The sequence below is a fragment of the Anolis carolinensis genome, chromosome 5 (genome assembly GCF_035594765.1).
Source record: "Anolis carolinensis isolate JA03-04 chromosome 5, rAnoCar3.1.pri, whole genome shotgun sequence".
Taxonomy (NCBI): Eukaryota; Metazoa; Chordata; class Lepidosauria; order Squamata; family Dactyloidae; genus Anolis; species Anolis carolinensis.
Genome location: NC_085845.1, coordinates 113018468 through 113038794, shown reverse-complemented (window position 1 = coordinate 113038794; position 20327 = coordinate 113018468). Strand labels below are relative to the sequence as shown.

At 38.4% G+C, this 20327-nt stretch overlaps 1 protein-coding gene across 1 annotated transcript in view; it reads left to right on the top strand.

Annotated features, from left to right (window-relative positions):
- The window catches only part of fbxl5 (F-box and leucine rich repeat protein 5), a 30812-nt gene that overhangs the window by 5253 nt on the left and 5232 nt on the right, over window positions 1-20327 (top strand). Inside the window, exons 2-10 of the mRNA XM_003220357.4 lie at window positions 572-787; window positions 2517-2612; window positions 3123-3312; window positions 3896-4078; window positions 5008-5133; window positions 9778-9926; window positions 10135-10217; window positions 11273-11992; window positions 12279-12427. Coding sequence (XP_003220405.1) covers window positions 572-787; window positions 2517-2612; window positions 3123-3312; window positions 3896-4078; window positions 5008-5133; window positions 9778-9926; window positions 10135-10217; window positions 11273-11992; window positions 12279-12427 — 1912 coding nt within the window. The remainder of the gene's footprint in view (window positions 1-571; window positions 788-2516; window positions 2613-3122; window positions 3313-3895; window positions 4079-5007; window positions 5134-9777; window positions 9927-10134; window positions 10218-11272; window positions 11993-12278; window positions 12428-20327) is intronic.

Genomic DNA, 20327 nt, shown 5'->3' with positions numbered 1-20327 from the left:
ATGTCTGAAAAATCCACATGCATTTTAACTGAAATAACAACAAACATGGATAAATGTAAAATAATGGTTTGCCTATGAATAAAAGCATTGCAACATTTTTAGCTGCTCATGCTTGCCAGGAACCAAGTGAGAGCAGTCAAGCAAGCATGTTGACAGTGAGCCTCTTGCTCGACAGTGTGGTCAGAGCTTTGTATACCTCACATCTTTTACAGGAAACAGTTTTGATGACGTATAGTTTTTGTTTTTAAAAAATCCTTAAGTGTGGCTGACATCTGGTGAATTACAGTGCACTACTTCATCTAGCACACAGAGTTCAACCGTGGAATTCATGGTCAGTTTTCGCTGCCAGGTTCAGTATTATTATGAAATCGAATAAATTCAATTTGTATATTTGTATATCCCTTGTCAGGAAACATGAGATAGAGCTTGTAGTTGGATGCACATCATCCTGATGTTGTTTCTAAAGACTCCTAGGTGTGAAATAGATGTTGAAGTGAGATGCTCCAAAATGCTTTTCAAGAAGTTGACATGTTGACATTTCAGGAAAAATAATTTCTTTCTTTTTCTCCAGCTATCTAAAACCAACTTTTCCAACAACAATGATTTCCGTGCTCTACTCCAATCCCTTTATGCCACTTTTAAGGAATTTAAAATGCACGAGCAGATTGAAAATGAATACATCATTGGCTTACTTCAGCAACGGAGCCGGACTGTGTATAATGTTCATTCAGACAACAAACTGTCAGAGATGCTGAGCCTGTTTGAGAAAGGGTTGAAGAATGTGAAGGTAATCTACTAGAGGGAAGAGTTTATCTCAGTTGTATAATGTGAAACCTTATTTCTTAAAATCTGGTTTGAATTAGTGGTTACATTAGAGTTAATATATTTCTGATCTTTTTGCAGTGTGATCTTGTTAATGTCTGCTTGGAAGTAAGTCCCATTGAGTTCAGTGGAACTGAATCTATTGTGTTCTTTTGGATTTATGGGTTAGCCATAATTTTAGGTTAGAGCTTGGATTTCTCTGGAAGGGTGTGAATACCTGTAAGGCATAACTTCCTTCTTTGAAAGCTGTTCCCTTCATAGAATCATAGAGCTGGAAGAGACCTCATGGGCCATCCAGTCCAAGAAGCAGGAAAATCACATTCAAAGCACCTTCTGTGGAGAACAATTCATAAATCATTTATAATATGAATAATGGTCATAATAAAGCAGTCAAAACTACAACATTTAAACATTTAGACTTGATAGTACAATAGTATATAGTACATATGTTAAAGAAACTCTGAGACTGTAATCTTTTACCACTGTATTTTATCTATACAAGACAAAATTTAGTTGTACAAATTTATGATTTTAATGAAAAAATTATTGCTTTATACATTTCTCATGGTTTAATGCTTTTATTGAATTTTGCTGGCCTGTGAGGAGTTTAAATCAAAGTATTCAACTGAGCCACAAGAAGTGTGAACTCCTATGTTTGTACCCACATCTTTAGAAACTAAACTAAAGGCTACAGGCATCATCAGAAGACAAATCTTCCATGCCAGTAAAATACGGAATACGTTTACATTTAAAATTAGTTTGTGAAATTGATCTGAATTGAGGTCAGCAACTTTGGAATTATAGGAGGCCACATAAACCCCCAGATGATATTGGAGGAATGCACTGCCCACCATGTTGGCAAAAATCATTTGTTTGTTTACAAGTATTTTCTAGAGGACATTGGAGTGTCCTCGCTCTGTTTTGGGACTTTGAGCACATTTGGGGTTATTTTGAAATTAAGTTTTAAAAAAATGTAAAAAGATATTTTGTCTCTAGAGGGATTTCAAAATGTGATGGAAATTCCCTCCATACCCCCCTAGAGGTAATTTAGGAAAATTTTAGTCAAATAATTTTCTACTCCTAGGGTCCACAAAAATGACCCTGACGGCCACATTTTCCTGCCCCTGATTTGAATTTATCTTAATTGGCTTTTATAAAAATAGCTCTTTTTTGAGGATAGAAAACATAAATTTGGAAGTATTTTCACCAGAAGGTACCAAATCTTTCTGAATAGATTTTACAGGAATAAAAAAAATGTGCTGAGGGTGTGCATTATTTTGCTATATAATGCAATTTTCCAAACCCCGTACTGAAATAATTTGATACATTTTGATAGTTATGATCTGTACATAATATTCTACTCATAGCCAACAATGTGTTGTCACCTATTTTTTGGGGTTTTTTATTTGGTTCCTTTTGGAAATAAATCCCACTAATGCTTTTAAAAATGAAATGATGTCATACACTATTGCAGTGTTCCCAGATCTTGTATGTACACTGACCTCTGAATACCTATTTTAGGTAAATTGGAAAGCTGGTGGTGATAGTGATGGCTTAAATTTACATTGCTAATTATCGCAAACTACCTGAATGTTAATTGAAACATACTTTAGTATAATATAACATGTGATATAAGTGTTTGTAAATTAAAACCATACAATCAGATATGTTTCTTTAAAATAAATTATTTTCAGAATGAATATGAACAACTAAACTATGCGAAACAGTTAAAGGAGAGGCTGGAAGCTTTTACCAGGGATTTCCTTCCTCACATGAAAGAAGAGGAGGAGGTAAGCAGTATTAAAGTTAACCATCACTGAGATAGAGAATTATATATAGGACTGACATAACATGTAAGTCTGAATGTACATCTTTTCCTTTGTGCATCAGACTTACACAGAAACATGGCACAGTGATTCCAATAATTGTCACATATTTGAAAAACTACAAGTTTTGTAAAGGGAAACCCTTACCAACTGTCCAAATGGAAAAATTATACCTGATGAATATGTAGTATAGAAAGATTATAGTGTATCTTGTAGGGGTGATATCTTGGAGAAAATCAGGCTACTATAACCATTTTTAAAACTTTTGTGAGCAAACCAATAAACACAATCAATAGATATATCTGATTTTATGAGTTATTGTCAATCCAGATACTAAAGTTTAATATAGTTCTTGTCATGTATATGTTCTGTTACTTTACTTGCAAATATTGTGTATGTGTTGACAGAATAAAAATGGGGGAAAGAGCTTGATGGGAGGATTGTTCAAAAACTGTTCCATATTGTGCATGTTAGGTTTTCCAGCCAATGTTGATGGAATATTTCACTTACGAAGAATTAAAGGACATAAAAAAGAAAGTAATTGCCCAACATTGCTCTCAGAAGGAAACTACAGCAGAAATCCGTAGAGGCATTAGTCTCTGGAATCAAGCTGAGGAACTCCAGAAAGCTTTCAAATATTCTGTGGATGAAAAAGCAGATCAAGGTGAACCATTTCAGTTGAAATAATTAGTAGCCATTGTGGCCAACTTTCTTTGAAAATATTGATAAAACATGTAGTGGTATGTAGAAATAGTTCACCAAACTTAGGGCAATTTGAGTGTATTTCTTCTTCAAAATCTTTATGGTTAGAGAAATGTGACCAGTACTCCCTTTGCATTTCTGATTGTACATTTTTAAAATTCCAAATATACTTTCACTTTCTGATGCAAGGTCGTGGCACTGCTATTTAATAGAACAGTTCTACAGAGTTCTACAGAGAAATATCCAGGAGACGAAAGCTAGTAGTATTTCAATATCATGAGGTTTTCCAGTTATGTAAACCAGTATCAGTCGAATTTGATATGGCTTTTTAATTTCTTGACTGTTGAAATCCTTTTGAAAATGGATAGACGGTATTAAAAACCAGTCCCATAAACTAGAGTGAGTTGAGCAAACAGATTTCAAAACAGAACAAAAATGTAGTATATCCTCCTGCCACAGTTTTAGTGGAGGATACTTATTCTTGCTTTCTAATAGAAAAAAAAAACTAGTGAAGCCACTTCTGAATGGATTCATGTATATTTCAGAAACTGAAGAAACAGGACAAGCCAGCAATATTATTCATCTTCCTTCTGAGGTGATGCTGACTATTTTTAGTTACCTCAGCCCTCAAGAGTTGTGTCGATGTAGTCAAGTAAACACCAAATGGTCTCAGCTGGCAAAGACTGGATTTCTCTGGAAGCATCTTTACCCTATTCGCTGGGTCAGAGGTGAGTGGAGGAGATCCGGTTTTTAGAATCTTACATTACCATGCATTTTTATGTTAAAGGAAGGAAAGGGGAAGGAAAAATATTTGACTTCTAAGGCCACAATTATGATTTTGTAAATATTGTGTATGTCATTCGTTAGATGGCAGATTAATTTTATTTGATTAAGAAATTTCTCAATAACAACTATTTATTTTGATAAGAAATTGCGAGTTTTACTTTTTGAAAATTCTGGTTGATTTTTTCCCTATATCTAACACTGTATTGAATTGTGGCCCTTGTCTTTGTGTGTGTGTGTGTGTGTGTTTAGAGTATCCGTGTCTAGAGTGATGATAGATATCTATAAATGTCTCAAAAGGAATAGCTCAGAAAGCATGTGGGCTGCATAGCATAGGTTTGGATTTTGCCCTATATATTTAGTATCATTTGAGTATATGAATGTATTCATTTAAAGAAAATACATAATTTCAATCTGGGAAATTCTAAAGTCCACACAATTCTGTATATAGTAGAGAGTGCAATGAAATAATAATTGAGCTATAAGGAAAGAGGTTGGCGTCTGTTTGCTTTCATCTTGCTGTGCAACTTTTCTCTTAATCTCTTGATGACAAAATGTAATCCTTTAAAATTCCATAGAGGAAGAGAAGAGTGCAGGCTAATTCAACTGGGAATGTATTAACTGAGAGTTGGTTCAAGTCTGCAAAAGATTGAACCAACAGAAATGATCCTGACCTGGAAAGAATATTAAGGTGCTTCAAGTCTGTATGTACACATTTTCCAGTTGTTAGGGATTAAAAATGGCAAGATGCATGCAATGTTCCTAGCAACTTCTGTGCTTACTATTTTGTTTCTTTACAAACCTCTTTCTTACTCATGTTGGTGGATTATTCCAAAGCTGATTTTTAAACAAGTCCTTTATCTTTGACTGATAGGAGACTGGTCCAGCAGCCCACCAGGTGACCTTGACACAGAGCCTGATGAAGAATGGGTGAAGAACAGAAAAGATGAAAGTCGTGCTTTTCAGGAATGGGATGAAGATGCAGATATAGATGAGTCTGGTAAACTGAAGTATAAAGTTTATCTGTCCTCAATTGTTTGTTCTCTGCAAAACTAACTTTTGTTTTTCACTTGACCTAGTTTTTGTTGTGAGTGACGATTTGGTCGGAGTAAAAGAGCAAATTATTCTTCCATTATCATGGTCCGACCATTATCTGATCAGTTTAAGATTCACAGTGACCTCAAATCTCTGCAGGGGTGGGGGACCCATTAAGATGGTCTGCCCCAGGAGGCTTATGGATCCTGATGGATTCCTGAGGTCTCTTGGGGATCTGCCTGTCATGGAGGCTGACGATCCTGTCGATGCCTTGGTTGACCGCTACAACAGCGAGATGAACAGGGCAATAGACACGATTGCCCCCGAATGTCCCCTCTCGTTGCGTGGAGTTGCCCCAGCCCCCTGGTTTACTAGGGAGCTGGCTGAGATGAAACACGCGAGAAGGAGACTAAAGTGCCGCTGGCAGATATCTCGTGATGTCTCTGACCGAGCATGGTCTAGAGCCGCTATTAAGGCCTACTCCATGGCGTTGCAGGCAGCCAGGAAGGCTTTCTCGAATACCCGCATCGCGTCTGCAACAAATAGACCTTCAGAGTTGTTTTGGGTTGTCGGGGAGCTCCTCCACCCTCCTGAGGTTGGGGGGGCATCTGACAACTCAGCAACTCAGTATAGCGAGTTCGCTCACCATTTTGCTGACAGAGTCGCTCAGATTTGTTCCGACTTGGATGTTGGACCAATTGCAGTCTGGCTTCAGGCCTGGGTACAGCACCGAGACGGCTTTGGTAGCCTTGGTGGATGACCTCCGCAGAGAACTGACAGGGGGAGTGTGACCCTTCTGGTTCTCTTGGACATCTCAGCGGCTTTTGATACCATCGACCATGGCATCCTTCTGGGATGGCTCTCCGGGATGGGCCTTGGGGGTACTGCTTTGCAGTGGCTCCAGTCCTTCCTGGAGGGTCGCTCTCAGTTGGTGAAGCTGGGGGATACCTGCTCGGACCCCTGGCCATTGACCTGTGGGGTCCCTCAAGGTTGTATTCTGTCCCCCATGCTTTTTAATATCTACATGAAACCGCTGGGTGAGGTCATCCGGAGTTTTGGAGTTCGGTGCCATCTCTACACAGATGACACCCAACTCTACTACTCTTTTCCACCTAAATCCAAGGAAGCCCCTCGGATACTGGACCAGTGTCTGGCCGCTGTGTTGGTCTGGATGAGGGCGAACAAGCTGAGACTTAATCCTGACTAGACAGAGATCCTCCAGGTCAGTCGTATGTCTGATTGGGGCATAGGATGGCAACCTGTGCTTGACGGGGTCGCACTCCCCCTGAAGGTGCAGGTCCACAGCTTGGGGGTCTTCCTGGACTCAATGCTGACACTTGACGCCCAGGCGTTGCCTTTGCACAATTAAAACTTCGGATCTGGCCATGGTGGTCCATGCCTTAGTTACCACTAGACTAGATTATTGCAATGCGCTCTACGTGGGGCTGCCTTTGAAGATGGCCAGGAAACTGCAAATAGTACAATACTCGGCAGCCAGGCTTCTAACTGGAGCAAATTACAGGGCGCGCTTAACTCCCCTGTTTAAGGAGCTCCATAGGCTGCCGTTTATTTTCCGAGCCCAATTCAAGGTGCAGGTTATCACCTACAAAGCCCTAAACGGTTTGGGACCCACCTACCTTCGTGACCACATTTCCCCCTATGAACCTGCACGGTCTCTTCGCTCATTGGGGGAGGCCCTCCTCTCATTCCCACCACCTTCGCAATCGCGGTTGGTGGGGCGAGGGAGAGGGCCTTCTCTGCCGTTGCCCCCCGGCTCTGGAACTCTCCCCAGGGAGATCAGGCAGGCCCCTACCCTCCTTACTTTTCAGAAGAGCCTGAAAACATGGCTCTTCCAACAGTCCTCTGGCGACTGATCTCCATAGTAAAGGATTGACCTGTTGCATATTTTATCCTTATTGCTCTCCAATTTTTTAGCTGGCAATAGTCCCTTGTTGTACGCCTTCCCCAGCACTTTAATGGGAACAATAGCTCTGGTATCTATCTCTCCCTGATGGTACTGACACTACTTGCACTTTTGGCCCAGTTCTTTTTGAAGCCAACCCAGGATTTTATCAGTATATTTATTGTAAGTGACCTCATTTGTTTTATGATTTGTTTTATTGTTGATTGACTTGTTTTATTGCTATGTTTTTATATTGTCTGATGTCTGGGCTTGGCCCCATGTAAGCCACCCCGAGTCCCTTCGGGGAGATGGGGCGGGGTATAAAAATAGAATTATTATTATATTATAAGTGTTGCTTTTCAGGGATTTTGGCTTAGTTTCATAACCCACTGTACAGATTAGTGATCAGGATTTCTCAATGCACTCATTTAATGTGTGCACTCTTACATTCTTATAAAACCAACTGAAGTAGTGCTGGGGAATTCCCATTCCACATGTTGATCATTTTGTCAGTCTGGTCATTTCATCCCATGCTGCTCAGCATCTCCATCACGAAGACATCCAGAATGTTAAAAGGATGTTGTCAATACGCTTCCCTCTGTTCATTAGATATGGGGGAGCCTCCGGTGGCCTAGGGGATAAAAGCCTAGTGACTTGAAGGTTGGGTTGCTGACCTGAAGGCTGCCAGGTTCGAATCCCACCTGGGGAGAGCGCGGATGAGCTCCCTCTATCGGCTCCAGCTCCAAGTGGGGACATGAGAGAAGCCTCCCACAAGGATGGTAAAACATCAAAAAACATCCAGGCGTCCCCTGGGCAACGTCCTTGCAGATGGCCAATTCTCTCACTCCAGAAGCAACTCCGGTTGCCCCTGACACACACACACACACACAAAAATTAGATATGGGGGGACATGAGAGAAGCTTCCCACAGGATGGTAAAACATCAAACATCCAGGCGTCCTCTGGGCAACATCCTTGCAGAGGGCCAATTCTCTCACACGAGAAGTGACTTGCAGTTTCTCAAGTTACTCCTGACATGAAAAAAAAGTTAGATATGGGAATGTTGAAACAGTGTCTTGGATAGCAGTGAATGGCAGTAAATCGAATCTGAAGCAGTGTATTTGGAAAGTACATGATTTGCCTAGATTGCATTTCCCCTGAAAGAAAGTCTGGGAATATGAATGCATCATCCTTCATAATGGAGGAACAGGTTGCAACAATGTCATGAACTTCCTTTTACTATCTTAGTATATTCAGTCTTGAGGCTGGTACACAAGGCATATACCACACCAGAGCAGAGCCTGGCCATGGTCATTAATGGCTGTTTTCTTCTGGAAAATTACAGCAGATGCAGTGTGATCTCCTTTATCACAAATATTTTACAGAAATAATTATATTATCTGTGTAAATAAAATTATAGTCTCAAAGGTGTCTATATATATATTTGAACTGGACAGCTTCAAGCCAAATTCATTATAAAATCCAGCCACCCGAGAGATCGATCTCTTTATCTCACAAAATGGGATCCCTTGTCATGGTGATGAACTTATTTGAATTTTCCCAACTTATTCTTTTACCCTCGTCACTTTACTCCCCCACTTTCATCTTGCAATGTAATCCCATTTTACCAAACCTATTATTTAATCAAGTTTTATTGTGCTTTAATTCATTTTAGTTAATTATTGCAGGAATTTTAAGATAGTTATTAGTGTTTATTTGCCTGTGTATGTTTGTTTTTGTCTTTTATTGTTGATATAGTCAGCGGACTAATCAATAAACAGATCTGTGTTGTCGAAGGCTTTCATGGCCGGGATCACAGGGTTGTTGTATGTCTTTCGGGCTGTGTGGCCATGTTCCAGAAGCATTCTCTCCTGACGTTTCGCCCACATCTATGGCAGGCATCCTCAGAGGTTGCCTGCCATAGATGTGGGCGAAACGTCAGGAGAGAATGCTTCTGGAACATGGCCACACAGCCCGAAAGACATACAACAACCCAATAAACAGATCTGTCTATCTATATTTGAACTGAAATGTTTTTATTAGAATGCTTTCCATAATTACTTTCCATAATATTGTTACAATATTACGTTTTCTTAAATGTAAGGCAAAGCACTACTGAAAATGGTTGATAGAGTAATTCCCCCACATCCAGTGAAATGCTATAGTTATGCATTAATCTATCTTGATGTAATTTAACAATCACAATTCAAAATGCTAGTGTTAATATAGTCTACATGATTTCGAACCTGGATATCAACTACCTTATCCAGCATTAGTTTAATCCATTCTTAAACCATGGCAGCCATTTTCAGAGGTCTCATGTTTTCTGAAAAGTGAAAGGAAATCCTTGAAATCTTGACCACAAAGAAGGAGAGAAGGTTTAACTGAATAATATACTTCAGTTTGTACTTTCATGTTTGCCTTATGTTAAATATATTAGTGCAGGAGTGTGGATTATATGTCTCCTTAGATATTGTACTGCATTCCCATCTGCTCTAGTGGCATAACCAGTGATGAGGAATCACCCCAGCAAATCTGGATCTTTTCAACCAAGGCAGCTTGTTGTAGGATATTGATAACTTTTCATTAACACGAACATTGGCTAATCATTTATGTATTTTTTAAAATGAAGTTACTATATATGGGCAGCTTCTGTAAATATGTGTGCTTGTTTTGCTCTTGAATTTATCTTTTGATTTCTTTATAGAGGAAAATGCAGAAGAATCACTCTCTATCAGCATTATTCAGAAGGAGAAAGACTTACTCCAAGGTTTAATTCATCATGTTCTGCCACGTGTAGGCAACTCAGTGAAAACAATTGTGCTGGCCTATAGCTCAGCCATATCTAACAAAATGGTACAGTATACATACTGAGTGAGTCTGTGCAATCTGTAAAGAATGATACTGTGTGAGATGTATTTTAAAATTGTCTTTCTTAGTTGGCATTCAAAACAGAAGAAGAAAATATAAAGATATCCATATAGTATGCTAAAATAACTGCATATGGCTTGACCCCTTTTTGTAATGCAACCTTTGTAAACTGACTTTTCTTTCTAAACAATAGGTCAGGCAGATCTTAGAACTTTGTCCAAACTTGGAATATCTTGATCTCACTCAAACTGATATTTCTGATTCTGCTTTCGAAAGGTTGGTAATTTCATTTGTGTGTGTGCATGTGTGTGTGGGAAGGTTTCATTGTTTACAAACAGTACAGCAGCAAGTAAAAGGAACTTTGGTATTTAGAAAGTTGGTCAAGAATATAAGTGCCTACAGATCGGGGAAACAGTAATATAATTCAAAATGCTAATATCCAGTGCTCTGAATGCTTTGAATATCATCATTGTGCCTATATCCCTCTGATCCCCAGCTTCTGGCTTGTGTTTCACTGGTTTGTATGTTTATGAATCAGGTTAAAAGTATTAAGCATGGTAAATAAGAAATATCTGCTATGATAATTTGTGCTGGTTGCTTTACTGAAATGGAACATCCATATTCTTTTGAATAATAGTTGAACAAAACTTTATGTAGATGTTCAACTTGAAATTCACACTTTTATTGATTGCATTTTATATCATATTTAGCACTCAGTTACAAGTGTCAGTTGTGTAAGAACTTTATAGATGATTCAGTAGGATGAAACTTTGGTTTGATGAGCACCTTTAGTCTGTAGAGGAAAGAATGAACTAAAGGAAAAGGGAATGTGTCTTTAGTCTTGGGCCTATGGGAGAAGCAGATTTTTAAAATTTGCATTACCTGAAATAGAGTGGGTAGCACATGTCAATCGCTGGTGGATTGCAGGTCCTGTCAGACATAGTCTGAATATCCAAAGATGGGGACTGATAAAGAGTTGCAGCCTAAGAGTACTTGAAACACTGCATGTTGTTCATTCCTAGTGTAAAATGCTATACCGAAAAGTTCCAATGTTGCAAGCATAGTAACTTTGCCTTTAGCAATTATTTTTCTTATGGGGTTTCAACAGTAACATTTGAGCCAGCTTATTGTGATGTCAAGAATATTCAGACTAACACTGTTAGTTTGTTAATACAACCCTGTTTTCTTCTATGATTTGCATTTGTGTTCTCCAGTTTGAGTGGTGATTATTCATAGATTTGCAATATGCCAACTTTAGGATAAAAGCTTAAACATGCTGCCCAGTATGGAAGTTGAATACTATTTAATAAAGACTTGAATGTTTGTTTCAGTTGGTCTTGGATTGGTTGCTGCCAGAATCTCCGACATCTTGATCTCTCTGGATGTGAAAGAATTACAGATGTCGCAGTAAGAAAGATCTCCAGAGCCTTGGGAATTCTGTCCCTTGAAGCAGGATCTCTGAAAAATGGCCGAAACCAGAATGCAAAAACAGTGTGGAAAAGCAACAACATTACCTTGCAGGCCAACAGAAAGGACTGTGGCTTGCATGATATTACAAATGACAATGAAATTAAGGGAGAAGGAAATGAAAGCCATTGGAGCTCATCTGTTGGATCAGATAGCCTCAGCTCTGCCTATATATGGATGTTGGATGCCGAAGATCTGGCAGATATTGAAGATGCTGCAGAATGGAAACACAGAAATATGGAGGGAGTTTGCATGGTAGAACCAGCGTCTAGCTTTACTTGTCCTGCAACATGCTGCAGAAAAGACATTTTTGGATTAAGGACTAACATTTGCTGGCAGCAGCATTGTCCTGCTGCACTGACCTACTGTGGTCACTCATTTTGTTGTGCGGGAACAGCGTTAAGGACTATTCAGACACTCCCAGGATCCTCTGCACTGTCTAAACATGCACAAAGGACTAGTAGGCTGTCAGAGGAGAAAGACTTGGCACACTTCAGGAGTGCAAAATCAGACCAAGAGACAGCACGAGGTCTTCAGTTCCTCAGTCTATCAGGATGTTATCAGATAACAGACAATGGTCTCAGGTGTGTAGCTCCTTTTGAAGCACATTCTGCTATTGTCAATACAGTCTTTTTTTTAAAAAATCCAGGCTCAAAATCTACTCTGCCAATTGTTTTGTTAACTTGCTGTTTCAGCAATACTAAAATTCATTTGGTGATTTCAGGTGGAGAAAGGCTTTGTGCTTTGTGCAAAATAGTAAAGTGTTTGTTGTTCAAAGGGACAGAGGGTCCTGTGATCGCAGCAAAGGTTTTTCAATGATTGTCTGGTTCCTGACATAGTCTTAAAAGTGCCTTTTCTTTCTATTACTAGGATGTTGACTCTGGGAGGTGGGCTTCCTCACCTAGAACACCTCAATCTCTCTGGTTGCCTGACTGTAAGTGGTGCAGGCCTGCAAGATTTGGTCTCGGTATGCCCTTCTCTAAATCATGAACACTTTTACTACTGTGACAACATTAACGGTAATGTCTTTTTGAATAAAATATTCTTTTACACTTATATTTTATTTATTTTATGTTCTGCCTTTAAAAAAACTAATTTGTTTCTTTAAACTTTAAAATTTCCTTTAATTTTTTTCCTTTAAATTGTTTAACATTATTTTTACTTAAATATTTGTTTGCATAGTTCAATACTTGATGTGTGTGTTCCACCATCTTTATGTATACAAATACAATTAACACAGTAAATGCAGGTGTGAAGTAACTTGTTGACTTAGGGCAACTCCATGAATTTTGACATGGTTTGGGGGCAAGAAATACTTAGAGGTAGTTTTAACTAATCCATCCTTTTAAATATAATCTGCAACACCTGATATTCCTTGGTGGTCTCCCATTCAGGTACCTGATTTGAAATAGGAAAGTTGTATCATAGAAAGTTACCTTTCTCCAAAGTGCTTTAGTTAAATCTTCTATAGAATAAATGTCAAATTTTAACATTTTACTGGTAATTTGCTGACTTGATTTTAGCATAATATATGTAGAACTCATGTTAGTGTGTGGAGCTGAAATCCTATTAGGCTTGGATCTGTGGCTGGACCTATAGAATAAAAGCCATGTTCCATGATAATCCTCTTGTGTACCTGCTTTTGATGATCAGAGTGTTGCTTCTAGAAAAACATGGTGGCTCTTTCCTAGGGAAGGGATATCTTAGTTATGTTATATCTTTCATTCAAGCATACATAAAGTCTGTTGTTGAATATATTGTTAGATGAAACTCTTGAGTCCCACTAATGCTTCTGAATATTTATGTACTAATTAGTATTCATATGATTTTAGACAGCTTTTTTCAGTTTCTTAAAACTTGCATAAGAGAATTCTGCTTTTTCCATAGGTTGTCATTAGTGAATACTTTAATTTGAAGTATTGAAGTAGCTATTCAAATACTGGGTAATGAGATTGTAGGAAACAACAGCCCTACTAGTACCATCCTGAGGATTTTAGTGTTGATTGGGCAGAGAAGATTTGTCTCACAAATGAAAAAAATAACTGTTACACAGATCCTCCTTGATCTTCCCCCACAAAAATATGATGTCTTGCCAGTATCAAACAGACCTGGCTGATTTGTATTAATATTGTGCAACCCTCAGTGACTTCCTGACTATCTTGCCATGTACCTCTTCTATTTCACATGATAAACACAGAGGGCTGCCTGTCTTCATTTTTCAAGTATAAAGCATTGCACCTTTCCCAAATTTGTTATTCCCATTTGATGTGTGAGTAGGTAACACACATTAGTTATGAAAAAAATATTTGCCATGGCTGATATTTAATTCAGTGGCCACAATTTTGCTGATCACCATCTTTAAAAGTGTGTTGCGAAGACTTGCTATAAAGGATAACTCCTTCCATTCTGTCTGCTTTTGAAATGTAAGTACTGTATGGTTCATGTAGTGGTACCTTGAGAGGAACATCCTGCTTCTGATTTTAATATTGGTCCTGTTTACTCATGAAGGGCCAGCACAAGCTGATGCCTTATGCTGCCCATAATCTATGCTACCATGTGTTGAGAGCACTCTTTTCAGTTGTTATCTAGCTTTTGACTTCTGTAAAGGTATCACCCAGAAATGCTGCTACTGCTCACTTGCATTAAGTTCAAGGGGTAAAACCACATTACTTTCTCGCCCTTATTCTTTCCATTGATAGATGACCTTACTACAATTTTGAGAAGGAAACATTATTTTCTCAGAGATATAGCACTAGGGGTATGGGAATACAGCTGAGTGTTTTTGTAACTATTGGTTGGAATCAAGGGCCATTACATGAATTTCTGTGCAATGTGCTGAATCTAATTCTGTATCTTGAAATTGTGCCTAAGTCACATTTTAGATGTTAATTGTATATCCAGAGCCAATAAGGATGGCTATATGAATGTTTGGCATAATTTCTCTTGTTTTGGAAGCTGTTTCTGCAACCCTCATTTTGTACATTTCTTTGGAAACATGACAGATTGCTTCTGCTGATCCCATATGTCTTGACAATACCTGTCGAGGATTTAAAATTTATTTTACTTGTCAGACATTTCTCTTGACATATGATTCAAGTTGGCTTTACAACATAATTTAAAACAAAGTATTTTCTTTCTTCTCAATCTTTTTACTCTGGAAGAGCCTTTGAAATGTTTTTCAGGTTTCTAGGATGTACTGTATAAATCTATATTCATTACTACTCAGAAGAAGAAAAAAATACCTCCCACCCCAATGCGGTCCAGCAGTCTCATGGAACCTTACTAGGCAGACCTCATTTAAGAAAGCTTCTAAAAAAGAAGTTTCCTTTTATCTTCACCTAATCACCCTTTTTCATCTTTGTCATGTGTCTACTTGGAAGTTTTTTTTTTAACTATAAGAGAATAGTGAAGGGAGGGAGGGTAGAAGAAATACAGACTAGCGGTATAGGGAAAGAATGAGGTTCTCCCATAGCTGTCCTACAGTAACTGCCTTACTGAGCATGTGTGAACAGAATGTGTCGATTGATAAGCATGGCCATCAAAATGGAAATCATAGGGTAAATGGAGACTAGTGAAAGACAAATAAGCATATGTGGAAGGATTATTCAAATAGTATCTAGAAAGTTCAACAAGTTTTTCAACATTTGAAAGGCTTATCTGTATGGTGGTTTCAGTTTTTATGTGCATATTGTTAGTTTTGAATAAAAAGTTTGTTGAAGCATGTTTAAATGATTTTATGATGTAGGAACATATCACTATTCTTTCCATATTATTTCTTCCTCTGGCAACAAATTTCTTAAAAAAAAGTAATGCCCAGAACACATCAACATCTTTAACTGAGGTATATAATACAGCTAAACTTGATGGTGAAAAAATGTACTTTATTACAAAAACGATCATACTTAAATTCAAATAGTATAAAAGTATTTAAAATATAGCAATTAAAATAAAAGTACCATACAGCCCCTCTACTCATTACAACACTGCTGTGAAAAAACAGGTAATCCCCAAATACATTGTTTAATAAAAAAAATGTTTCTCTGCTGGTATAAGAAGAGGAGACCCAATGTCCTGTTGATAATACTTGCAAATTTGCCAAGGAAGCCACCACAGAGAAGTTGCTTTCTTGTGTATTCACAGGCCTCTAACAATAGAGAACGAGTGATATTGATGATCGTAAAGACTCAGGCAGGGAGATAGTTTTTCATGTAGTCTGGAACTGTGCCATGTAGAGCTTCATAGATCATAACCAGCACTTAATTTATACACTTTCTATAGAAGGACAAAAAAAATGAAATCTATACCCGCTCACTAGAATTGTGTGTGTTGAATTAGTCATTTGTCAGTGCTGGTACCTGTTAATTTGCGACAGACAATGTGTTGAATGAGGGTGTGGTGTTTGTAAATTTTTAAAACTAGCTGTACTGTACTATACAGATGTTTTCAGGGAGTGCTCCCTGAGCATCTAGCTGAACTGGATCTTTGACAAGTTATTTGAAGCTGTATAAACAGTGCTTGTGGGGTGTTGCTGATTTTCAAATCCAGATTTTTGTTTTTAATCACATGCATTTCTCTTTAGGCTGTTTTTAATTTGTTGTGAAAGGAATTGATCTTATGGCCTTGGAATCCTAAGATAGGTTAACACAGGGGTCCTTAAATTTTTAAAGCAGAGAGCCTGTTCACAGTCCCACAGACTGTTGGGGGAGGGGAGGGACAAACTATAGTTTGGAAAAACATGAACATATTGTATTTGTAGTGCAAAAAAAATTGAATGAAAGATTAATATAATATATAAAATGAAGAACAACTTTCACCAACATAAACTCACCAGTATTTCAATGGGAAGTGTGCGCCTGCTTTTGGTTGATGAAATATTTCAGTGAGATAGGATTGTTGTTGTTGTGTGCCTTCAAGTTGTTTCAGACTTACGGTGACCCAAGTCTAAAGTTTAGGGTGGGGCCGGGTAAATTACATTTGCGGGCCACATCCAGCCTACGTGTCTTAGTTTGGAGACCTCTGGGTTAGCACCCTAATAACTACTTCTCCTCTAAAGCCTCATAAGATCCCCCTTTTTTTGGAGAAATGAGGAGCCCATTAAACAATTTGGGATTAACCATGGATGAGTGCAGGGGAAGGAAACACTGCCCAAAGAGCAACTCATCAGCTTCCACCCTGTGCTTTTGTTGTCCAAGTACAGCTTCTATTTGTGAGTGATGAAATGCTTTTTGTTAGATGCTTTCAGCTCCCAGTTTCCCAGGTACGAGTATTAAGAGATGAGGATGTGTAATAAGTGTAAGCTTTCCCAAAGAGAAACATGGTCTGAATCCAAGATGGTAGCTTGCTTCAGATCCAATATTCATTTGCTTCTCTAAATGTTTGCTGAATTATCTACTTAAATCCCAGAAAATGTCAGTGCAATGTATAATAATACATTACCACCCCAAAGGAAGCCCAGTGGCAGCACATAAATCAGCACCATAAGATCTTAGAACAAATACTACCATAATGAAAACAACCTGAATTTCATAATAACAAAATTGGATAAATAAGGTCTTTGCCTGGCACCACCAAATCACATGAAGGTAATTTATGGAGAACCTCCCCTTGGGCCAGCAGATTGCCACAATTGAATATTAGGTCTTGCCCTCTCACACCTGCCTAATTTTGGATGTTAAGGGAAGTGGAACTGGGCCTCAGATGGTGTTTGGAGCTTTGAGCAGATTGGTATGGCAGAAAATGATCACATATTTCGGTTCCAAGCTTTCTATGGCTTTATCAATCAATCAGTCAATTTATTAATGCTCTGACCAATGGTCATATGCTCTATGGCTTTATCTGGTACTCATATAGCCACATGGAAAGGAGTTCACAAATCTCAATGCACCCTTCCTACCAGCTCTCCTTTTATTGTTGCCACCATCCCATTTAAACTTCTTACATGTAGATCATGGACTTGGATGAAAGACCGAATTACCATGCCATAGATCGTACATACTGCTTGGCATACGGTATTATTTGCGGGAATCCTTTGAATTACTGGAAGTGGTGGTGTTTTTCCTTATGGATTATGAGGATAAAATCACTCACCTGCATCCTCCTTTTCTTCAACTGTAGACTTTTAAAGTGATGTCTTCAGGCTTTACTGTTTTCTGCAATGAGAAAGTATGCAGTGGAATGAAATGCCATTGAGAATCAGACCATGCTGTCTCACTTGGGGTTGAAGGCATGATATGTCTTTGTTTCTGCTCTTTGGATCCTTATTCCAGGAGGTTATGCTGGATTCCTTCCTGATATTTTCTTTGAGGTCTTCTTGAGACCAGGAAAATATCATTTCCACTTATTTTGACAAGCATTTATCTTGTGAATGTTGAAATCTGACATTTATTACCATCCCAAGGTTTGCTGATCTATATATATAAAAGAGTGATGGCATCACGGCAATTCACAAAACAACAAAAGTACAGGCCCCCCAACCTCAAAATTTGACAACACAACCCATCATCCACGCCTCAAGGTTGATACAACAAAAAGAAAAGAAAAATAAAGTCCTAATTAGAGGGAGAGCAATAATTTTTTTTATCCAATTGCTGCCAGTTTAGAGGGCTAATCTCTGCCCACTTGGTTGCCTAGCAACCAGCCAAGGGACAGCCAGGTTTCAGTTAGGGGACAGGCAGATTTAGGCCTCACTTAGGCTTCTTCCACAGATTATCTAATTTGCACTGGATTATATGGCAGTGTAGACTCAAGGCCCTTCCACACAGCTATATAACCCATTTATAATCTTATATTATCTGCTTTGCACTGGATTATCTTGACTCCACACTGCCAGATAATCCACTTCAGTGTGCATTTTATACAACTGTGAAGAAGGGGCCTCAGATAATCCAGTTCTGAGCAGATAATATAAGATGATCAATATACAGTAGACTCTCACTTATCCAACATAAACAGGACGGCAGGATAAGTGAATATGTTGGATAATAAGAAGGGATTCAGGAAAAGCCAATTAAACATCAAATTAGGTAATCGTTATACAAATTAAGCACCAAAACATCATATTATACAACAAATTTGACAGAAAAAGTAGTTCCATGCGCAGTAATGCTATGTAGTATTTACAGTAGAGTCTCACTTATCCAACACTCGCTTATCCAACGTTCTGGATTATCCAACGCATTTTTGTAGTCAATGCTTTCAATATATCGTGATATTTTGGTGCTAAATTCATAAATCCAGTAATTTCTACATAGAATTACTGCGTATTGAACTACTTTTTCTTCCAAATTTGTTGTCTAACATGATGTTTTGGTCCTTAATTTGTGAAATCATAACTTAATTTGATGTTTAATAGGCTTATCCTTAATCCCTCCTTATTATCCAACATATTCGCTTATCCAACATTCTGCCGGCCCGTTTATGTTGGATAAGTGAGACTCTACTGTACTGTATTTACAAATTTACCAGTAAAATATCACAAGGAATTTAAAACACTGACTACAAAAACATTGATTATGAAAAGGCAGACTGCGTTGGATAATCCAGAACATTGTATAAGCGAATGTTGGATAAGTGAGATTCTTCTTTAATATGAAATAATTACTGGGATAGAATAATGCAGAACAATATAATCTCTAAAACCAGGACAGTAAATAAACAGGGGAATTCCACACAGGAAACAATCAGGGCCAGCTAACACTTCCCAACAAAGTATTCCCATCATCAAAGTCTGGCAAATCCTCTGTTTTCTCAGGGCCACAGACAGTAGAAGCACATAAAATATCGCAAACAACACCACTTTAAAAACAAGGGAATTCCAGACAGGAAACAATCAGGGCCAGCTAACACCTCCCAACAAAAAATTCACTCAGGGAGGAAACAGCCAGGCTTTAAAGCTGCAAGGCCATTACATCCTAATCATTTTTCCTAATTGCAGCATTCATACTTGCCTCCAACAAACAAAAAAAACCAATCAGAAATATTGTATATTCACAACCTTTAGGAAATAATATCCCCTGATGGCGCAGCGTGTTAAAACGCTGAGCTGCTGAACTTCTGGACCGAAAGGCCACAGGTTTGAATTGGGGGAGTGGAGAGAGCCCCCACTGTTAGCTCCAGCTTCTACCAACCCAGAAGTTCGAAAACATGCAAATGTGAGTGCATCAATAGGTACTGCTCCGGCGGGAAGGTAACGCCACTCCATGTAGTCATCCCACATGACTTTGGAGGAGTCTACGGACAACGCCGGCTCTTCGGCGTAGAAATGGAGATGAGCACCAACCTCCAGAGTAATACACGACTGGACTTAATGTCAGGGGAAAACCTTTACCCTTGACCTTAACTACCACCAATTCCTCAAGACTTTATTTCTCATACCATCAGACTTCGCCACAGCAACGCGTGGCCGGGCACAGCTAGTGGTTTATAAAATGAAGACCTTGTTTGTCAGCCATCATGGTAGTTTTACAGTTTTAAATTAATGTACACCTTTGATTTAACTCCCCATGCTTTCCTTTCTCCATCTTTCTGAATCAGACAAATGCCTGCACTTAATTGAGTCTTTACTTACAAAAGATAGTCCCTTTGACTTTTACCTTGGTAACATGGGCTTTGTGTTTATTCATTTGTTTTGAAATTGGTTAGAAAACGTCTCTGTCAGTACAGTAGAATCTCACTTATCCAAGCCTCACTTATCCAAGCCTCTGGATAATCCAAACCATTTTTGTAGCCAATGTTTTCAATATATCGTGATATTTTGGTGCTAAATTCATAAATACAGTAATTACAACATAACATTACTGCATATTGAACTACTTTTTCTGTCAAATTTATTGTATAACATGATGTTTTGGTGCTTAATTTGTATAATCATAACCTAATTTGATGTTTAATAGACTTTTCCTTAATCCCTCCTTATTATCC